Raw genomic sequence first — 8,309 nt, 5'->3', positions numbered from 1 at the left:
CTCGCGTATAAGAAATCGTGAGGCACTGCGCTGTCAAGACACTTGAAGATACATCGAATGAAAGTCGCACGCACCACGGAGGCTTAACCCCGAAAGTCCGTCGGCAGCGTCAGATGTGTAGAAGACACAGCAATCCCGCCGGTCCCAGCCGGGGCGCTCACCCTCATGGCCAGCAAACCCTCCGCATCAAACGACCAGTCCACGTGGATCGCGCCCCGCGGGACGGGATGCCGTCCGCGCGCCCACCGCAGACCAAGGGTAAGCGGGCGGACCGTCCAGCGCGCGAAGCCGGGCGCCGCGGCCCGGATACCGAGGACGTGACGACTCAGCTCGGCCGTGGGGGCCGCGCCCCAGGCGTGGCAGAGCGAGGTCGCGGCGCCGAGGCCGGGCCGGCCGGTGGGGTCCAGCGTCTCCCAGGTGCAGCCGGTGTAGTTTGCGTGGGCGGGGTCGCTCATGGGGCCCCAGAGGGTGTGCAGGAGGTGGGTGGCGGTGGCGGCGTCGTGCGCGTGGAACGCCGCCTGGAGATGGTACCCCGAGGCGTAGGGGCTGATCTTCTGTGCCCAGCCGCTTGCGGCGCTGCCGGGGGAGAAGGCGAGGGCTCCGGCGGGGACGTATAGGCGAGCCATGCTGGAGAGGAGGGTCCGTGCCGAGGGTGTTCCGGTTGGGGGGACGGTGTCGGTGAGGATGGCGAGCGCGTTGGCTTCCTGGGAGAAGAAGGCTGGGTGGGAGTCGGCGAGGTAGAAGGCGTGGAGCTGGTCGCTCCAGAGGTTGGCGCGGATGGATTCTTGCAGGGAATGGAGCCGGTGTGCGTATGTGGTGTTGTCCAAGCCTCCGTCGGCCAGGTAGGGCAGCCACTGCTTCAGCGCGTAAACGTAAATCAAATTGAACTTGGAGATAGCTCCGCTCAGGGGAGGATCGTAGTAGTTCCAGTCGCCGCCCAGGGCCACGTCGGAGATGTTGAATAGCCCGCTGGGGAGGGTCTGGGAGTGTGCCCAGTCGAACAGCCGGGCGACTCTGGGGGCCCAGTGCTTCAGAAACGCATCATCACCGGTCTGCTCGTAGTACTGAGCCATGGCACTGGCCAGGCTGAAGGAGTACCCGATCAGGCCCGTGAGGTTCCCTGGGATGGCCTCGGTCCGCGGCTCCTGCTGAACCTTGGCGTTGGGCACAAAGAAACCAGGCAGCATCTGCATGGAGCCCAGGAGTGCAATCGACCCGTTGATGTACTCTGTTCCGTTGGTGCTGGCAAATGCGGCGCCGGCCGTGATGTCCAGGTCTCCCGCGTAGGCGATGCGATCTCGACGGGAGCCATCAACGCTGACCGGCAGTGGATTCGTGCCGAGCAGGAAGTCCTTGAGGGCGGACTTGTCAGACAGTGACGACGCGTACATTTGCGCACCAAATGCCGTCAGCGAGACATTGGTGAAGACGGCGGTGTGGCCCAAGGATGCACCGAGCCCGAATGAGCCGTAGAATGCGGACGTCTGCGAAAAGTCAAGCAGAGCGACTCCGTCGATCTCGACTGAAACCTGAGTCACATTGACAGCGGCCCGGACTCTATGCCATCTATTGAGGGTAATCGACGGCGGCAGAGCAGCCGAAGTCAGTGGAGTCCCCAGCTCTGATGACCCTGCGTGCGCAGAGATTGCTGCGTTGGCAACGTCAACAAAGGTGTAGACGCCATTGCCGAGGGTGTCGCTCAGCACCGTAAAGCCAAAGCCGTTCGCGATCGGCTTCACGGCGAAGTCGACCTCGTAAGCCGTCATCGTCGCGGCATAGTCCGCTGCAAACGGTTGAGGCGCGAGGCTCTCGACGAGGGCGCCTTCATCGGTAATGGTCCAGAACTCTGGAAGAGACGCAGCAGGAAACTCGTTCAGCTGTACAGTGCGGGCTCCCATTGCCCAGATGCGGTTCAACACTGGGTCCGAGCAGTTGAAAGACCCGGGGAGCTCAGACAGGGGAGTGTCGTCTACAGTCGGCGTAAAGCCAACCATGGTAAGCTCCAGCTCTCCGGCACTCGAAAGATTCAACTTCTGGTATCGCAGCGCACCCTGGATCAGACGGTTCGTGTAGGTCTTTTCCTCTGTGATGTTGTAGCGGTTGATGCGATAGGTGTCCATGGCCGCAGCCAGCGGGAGGGGGCCATCAGCCTGATTCTAATCAGTACCTTTCTGGAGAGAAGTCGAAGGTGTACTGACCATATAAGTATCCAACAAGGCACGGGTCTCGCTATAGCTCATCTCGAACACAGACGTATTTCCGGATCTTCGGGCAACCTGAAACGTTCCATAGCCCTCGACATCCCTTCCGTAGTCCAGGACAATGATGGCCGGGGTAGTGCCGTTGGAGGACAGGGTGAATGTCGTACCATTACACACTGCCTGAGATGCTCCGTGGTCGCTGTAGGTGAGAGGGACATATAAAGGACCAGTGCCGGCTAGTCCTAGGCCAGCGTGCAACAGGCCAAGGGCAATGTAGTGCGTGATACCCATGTTATCCAGCAAAGGTAGCCAGCAGGAGCGATATTTTGCAATTGATCTTCGCCATAGCCGAGATGACGAGCTTTATAAGGCTCTCCTCGTCCTTCGACAGGGATTCTCCACAATTTGAAGTTTCCTACATCGTTGTCTGCCAGCAGGAGAATACGAATAAACGGTTCAAGTATATGGTTTTGCAATACGAAAATACGAATGCGACCGAGGAAACGAAGAGATTGACTTTTGCAGTGGATCTGGCTGGAAAGGGAGAAAGGTGGACTTCTTGTCTCCACTGTGGCAACTGGCAAGTTACCTTCAATGCTTACTTTGTATAACATTGATGCAGTGAGTTTTGTTCCATCCGGTCTCTCAAGCCCAGGCAGTACAAGGGATGGAGAGTTTTGGTCGTATCCATTGGCAAAGGAAGAGTCTACAGTTAAGTTATGAAGCTCACACAGAGGTTAGATGTAAGACCCCAGTTCAACAGCATGTGTCTAGCCTCGTGCTCTACCTCATCTCACAATGGCGTAACTCGATCCTTTGCGTAGATCAGATGCTCGCCTGGATGGGGCCAGGTGCGAAGGCCATTGCCCGTGCTCATGTGGACATGGCAATGCTGTTGATATTAGCCACATTCAATGAGCAATGCAGAAGTGATCCACTTACCCCAACCTCATGTGGTCTCCATCCCACACCCAGACAGTTGCTGTTGGGTGCGCAGTCCTTCTCCAGGCACTCCAGAAGCGACAAGCGGTGGTAGACTTGCACCTCCCGTCCCATGCCAGTCCGCACGAAGCATCGCTTCTGGAACTCCACCCCGGCGAGGGTGAAGGTATCCTGCCCGCAGACGCCGTTGCACATGTTCTGCCAGCTGTTGTCCTGGCACTTGGGGTCTTGAGCTGCGGCCGTGTCGACAGGCTTCTTCGACTGCTCCTTGTCCTGGCAGGCCTTGAGAAGCTGCTGCAGTCCTGACTTGTCCTTCTCGCACTGCTCGCGATCTTTCTGCGCTGCTGTCGCCGCCTATTTGCGCAGCTCATCCTTCTCCTTCTCACACTGCGTCTTGGACTCTGCAACAGCGGCATCCTTCTGCTTCTGGCACTCGCGCAGAGCCTCTGCCCCCTCCTCTCGGAGCTTATCCTTCTCGGCATCAACCAGATCCTGGCAGTCCCTTCCCCGATCCGGTTCCTCCGGCTCATCGGTCGTCTTCTCGAGAATGAGGAACCCGGAGCTGCCGCTGTACCGCGTGTACCCTTTGCTCGCGAGCAAGTAGCATTGGGACTGGGTGCTCGTCCACGAGCCGGCCTGCGAAGAGGGCTTCACCTTCGACGGCACCAACTACATCTCCACCACGCACCACCCCACGTGCCCGGACGACGCCACCACCTTTGACGGCGAGGACTGCCCCTCGGGCCACTTCCCCAGCTGCCCGGAGGACACCACCTTCGACGGCACCCGCTGCGTCTCGACCAGCACCCCGTCCTGCCCCTCCGGCGCCGTCCCCAACGGCGCCGGCGACTGCGTCACCAGCGTCCCCACCTGTCTCAAGGGCACCGTCTTCGACGGCAAGCAGTGCGTCAGCCCCAAGGACCCAGAGTGCCCGCCCGACCACAAGTAGACAAACGGGCGCTGCCTCAGCCTCGTCAGCCTGGACTGCGAGCCGGGCTACACCCTGCTAAACGGGGAGTGCATCTCCGACCGCAAGCCCGAGTGCCCGGCCGACACGCACTTCGACGGCGCGAACTGCGTGGGGTCCGTGCCCGCGTGCGACGAGGGGCTGGCGTTCGACGGCGAGGAGTGCGCGTCCCCGGAGGAGCCGACCTGCCCGCCGGGGATGCGGTTCAACGGGAAGAAGTGCGTGGCGGAGAAGGAGCCCGTCTGTCAGCCGGGCACGGTCTTCAGCAAGAAGGCCAGGGAGTGTGTTGCCATCGAGCCCCCGGTGTGTGCCCCCGGCCAGGTCTTCAACGGCAAGCAGTGTGCCCTGGCGTCGGGCGATTGCGTGAACTTTGAGTATTGTCCTCCGACGGGGGTTCCCGAGTGCTCGGTTGGTCTAGTGTTTGATAAGCATACGGGCATGTGTGCGGATTGGTAGATAGCACAATCATCTAATAACGCTTTGCTACTGTTATAATGAGTATGTATTCAGTGAAAGTCAACATATTTTATGGCTAGATTCGCTGTAATCATGTAGCTGATAATTAGACCCTGATTGCTCATTTCTTATATATAAACCCTATTTCTAACTTACAATAGTACTGTGGTTTCTAGTTATAAGCCTTGACTACTCTTAAGATTTAAGCTGCTATAGTATCAGTAGAAGCAGGCAATCATGACATATAGGAACCCATTCTCCTAGGATGTAAGTATATGATCACCCAGCTGGCAAGTTAGGATACGCCTCATAGCATCACCTCAAAGCCGTCATCTCATTCAAAATTAGACACATCCTAGAAACCGAGAGTATATCTGTTGACTGTTGTCTATCTACATGTAGAGACATCTGCCCTGATAGACCGCTGACCGCGTATGTTGCCAGTATCGTCCCCCGTCGTCTCTCTAGACTATAACACAAGCCCTTCTGACATCTCCAGGACGCAGGAGTCCACTCGGCTCTGAAGGCGCTTATTTGTGGACCTATGACATGGGCCATTAGCCTTGCATCGAGTCTCTTTCACCAGTAGCACTGTCACTGACCTTGAATGATTTGTAGTTCTGCGGCACTCGGAGGTACCAATTAGCATGGGCGCACGAGCTACCGGTAAAGGTCTGAGTGGTCGAGTCGCCGGTGCAGTCCTCGCCGTTGTACAGCACAGCCGCCCAGCCATGCAACGGTCCACTGACGGAGAGAAGGTCACTCTTGTTGTCGATGTTGGTACATCCCCATCCCTTGCTATTACTGAATGAAGCTGGAGAATCGCCTACAGCCCTCGTCGGTGTAGAAGGCAAGAGTCCAGCTGCCTAGAGCAGCGCTGGCGAAAAAGGGGAGGAGAGCAAGGGCGCGCATGGTGCAGGGTGAAGTGAAGATGAATTGGTTGGGGATGAAAAGACTCAAGACCAGTAATGGGTTCTGGGGGTTTTATATCTGTGAAGACCGCAATGTATCTTGTGTCCTTAAATGCACATGCCTACGGAGCTCTCTACTTCTGAGTTCTGACTTCTGAGGTCAACCAGATACGTAATATTAAGTCATCCCTTCTGGGTGATGAACCCTCACGGAGTCTATTCCACTGGGATTAACTGGATAGAGGGAATGATTTCATATATGCATTAGTCTGCGGTGGGTATTTGAGGTATTGCTGAGATCCTTAGCTTGGTGCAGCAGATCAAGACCCATGCCGCCCCATGATGATCAATGGCCCCGGATGTCCTCATCCAACCATGAACCAAGATGAAGTAAGGCATACTCTTAATCTCCAAATGAGGCACTTTTTATTCCAAATCAATAGACATGATCCCATTGAAAGCCGACTGGTAGTCACTTGATAGACTATGTGGTGCGGTGAACAATAGTCATGTGATCCAGCCTTACCCTAACTGTTGACGCTGATGTCTCCATTCAATGAGCTATTATAGCATATTCGGATTTCTAGATATACTCACTTAGTGTGTTCAATCTGGAGTCTTGATATAATATGGAACACAGGTTCTTCCAATAACTCTATAAGAAAAACAGCCCCAGCAGTTATCAAAAACAGAGCACTACGCTGAAGCTATGTACATGGTGATTCTCAAATATAGTACTAGGCATATCATGGCATGTTTTAATGTATTCATGAAGCTAGACTTATATGAGTCGAAACCCAAGTCAGACCATAGAACACGCGTAGCATATGGTATGATGCGTGCGGCCTCCAATGTGCCAGGCCATTCAAGCTTCTCCCACATTCCATATTGAAAGTATTTTAGCAAGTGGGCATAGTTCTTGGAAACCTGCTATTAATCATCACGATTCTCACTTTGCTGGTTTCCCGTCACGCAGGGGCATAGCCCACCCTTCCCATTTCTGTCCGAACTATCTTTCGCAGCTCATCTAGACCCAGTTCCAGAATATCCTGCGGCCTGGAACCAGGTCTTACTGACCTGCCAAAAAACCTCCGCCGTGTCAGTCGGCGTTCCTTGCTATGCAACAAGAGTTGTCGCGGCGCAGACAGTCCGTGAAGTCAGGATCTCCAGGCTCCGACTTTCGGCCGTCTTTGGACTGGATTATTATACACTGGGGAAACAGGGCCAGTGAGAAGGTCGTGAAACCCCTGCCACAACTTCTTGTCCTCAGTTCCAGAGCCAAGGATGTCTCGGGCCAAACTTCTATCCGGCGTGTGGTAGTATAGAAATACAATACCACTAGGCTAAAAAGGTGTCCGGACGATGTCCTCGTCAGTCTAGGGTTTCATATCCATAATCATAGTGGTATCTTATCCCAACAGGTAGCCACCCAAGGAATGCTTCCAAGTAGTGCGGAGGTACTTGAAATCCGTTTCCAACATCATAACCATTCATTCTTGCCTTTGATAGTATCAGCTCGCTCAGTAGTTTTGACCTCCGGAGGCTGCCCAGCCAGTCGGCGGGACTTTCGAGGGGAGGGCCATGCTCGGAGGTGCCCTAGTCTTCCTCCTAACGATCTGGACCGACACCAACGGTCAGGACACAACCGTAGTGTAGATTTGTGGGGATCACGTAGGCCTGCTAAGCTTTGAGGCGTATTGCAAACCCTGCTCAGAGTCAGATACTCGTATCAAAAACAACCCGATTGGCCCTATAGAACGTGATGATAAAGTCTGTCGGCCGTAGGTTCCCCCGTCGATGCCGAGGTTTGTTAGGTGTAGCCTGACTGTGCCAAACCGGTCGAGGGTCAGGTAGACCAGCCGACAGAGTAAGGGGTCCGGGTGATCACCTTTGAAGGTCCCCACCGGGACCCCTTCGCGGCTATGATTCTTGGCCTTGTCGCTCATATCGTTGACCGTCAACTGGGTGATATCTGTGACATGTTGGGGCTGTTGCGTCTGCAGGTGATTGTGGGGTTGGGGCGGGTGCTGGATTTGATTCTCACTGGGCGCGGGGTCAGTGCGGATGAGGCGATGTATTGGTTCAACCGGTTTAGTCGACAGGACGGGGTGTCTGTCAAAGGCAAGGGACGATCGCATCTTCGGCACAGGTCTCTGGGAAATTCCACTTCCTTCCTGGATGGGGCTCACAGCCTTGCGTTTGCCATAGTTACTAGTCTCCTCAATCGCGGTGATTGCGTGAGTATCTTCTGCTGGTCCTTCACTGGAATGGACGGACCAAGAAGCAGATGGAGGTCGGAAGTTGGAACTAGTCAAAGGTCGTCCCATAGCATCTGTCGGGGGTCTGTTAAAGAACGAGGAACCGCTGTGGTAGGTTGGAGACATTGTGTCCTCAGTGAGTCTGTTGATAGGATTCAATACCTGATCTCAGCTAGGACGCGCAGCATATGGTATGCTATGGATAGCCCAGAGCGTCAAAAACAATCATAATCATCATAAGGGTGCAGGGAATGGCCGTAAGCACTCTTGAGTCCAGACTGAGGGACACGAAACCCCCAAAAGAAGAAAACACCGACCTCAGGGCCAAAAAAACAAAAAAACAAGCTAAACTATCTATATAAAAAAAAAAAAAAAAAAAAAAAAATTCAAACAAGGCCCCTTGCCTCCCCCCCCTTCCCCCCCCGCCCCCCCCCCACCGGCCACCCCCCCCCCACCCCACGACCCCAGTTCCTTCTATCTTACCCACCATCCCTCCCCTACACCCCCTTCCACCCACCCCGCCCGCTGTACACAATCACACATGCACAATACGCCAGCGCAATCTTCTCGCAGG

The 8,309-nt window shown here is 55.2% G+C and overlaps 2 protein-coding genes across 2 annotated transcripts; both read right to left on the bottom strand.

The window, feature by feature from the left end:
• Window positions 1-83: 83 nt before the first annotated feature.
• CDV56_100611 (putative alpha-L-rhamnosidase C) lies at window positions 84-5,478 on the bottom strand (the record flags this gene model as incomplete). The annotated part of the gene is made up of 9 exons (XM_026754230.1): window positions 84-2,150; window positions 2,199-2,538; window positions 2,999-3,093; window positions 3,144-3,484; window positions 3,530-3,779; window positions 3,832-4,146; window positions 4,204-4,524; window positions 5,169-5,310; window positions 5,372-5,478. 9 exons carry the CDS (start codon window positions 5,476-5,478, stop codon window positions 84-86), a joined length of 3,978 nt encoding a protein of 1,325 aa, XP_026609538.1.
• Window positions 5,479-7,144: 1,666 nt separating this feature from the next.
• On the bottom strand, window positions 7,145-7,861 carry CDV56_100139 (uncharacterized protein; the record flags this gene model as incomplete). Its single annotated transcript, XM_026753758.1, has 1 exon — window positions 7,145-7,861. The coding sequence occupies one exon, from the start codon at window positions 7,859-7,861 to the stop codon at window positions 7,145-7,147; it is 717 nt and encodes a 238-aa protein (XP_026609537.1).
• Between the last annotated feature and the right edge of the window lie 448 nt (window positions 7,862-8,309).

Source organism: Aspergillus thermomutatus (genome assembly GCF_002237265.1).
Source record: "Aspergillus thermomutatus strain HMR AF 39 chromosome Unknown NODE_492, whole genome shotgun sequence".
Taxonomy (NCBI): domain Eukaryota; kingdom Fungi; phylum Ascomycota; class Eurotiomycetes; order Eurotiales; family Aspergillaceae; genus Aspergillus; species Aspergillus thermomutatus.
Note: the sequence above shows the minus strand (reverse complement) of the source record. Positions and strands in the feature narration are given on the sequence as shown.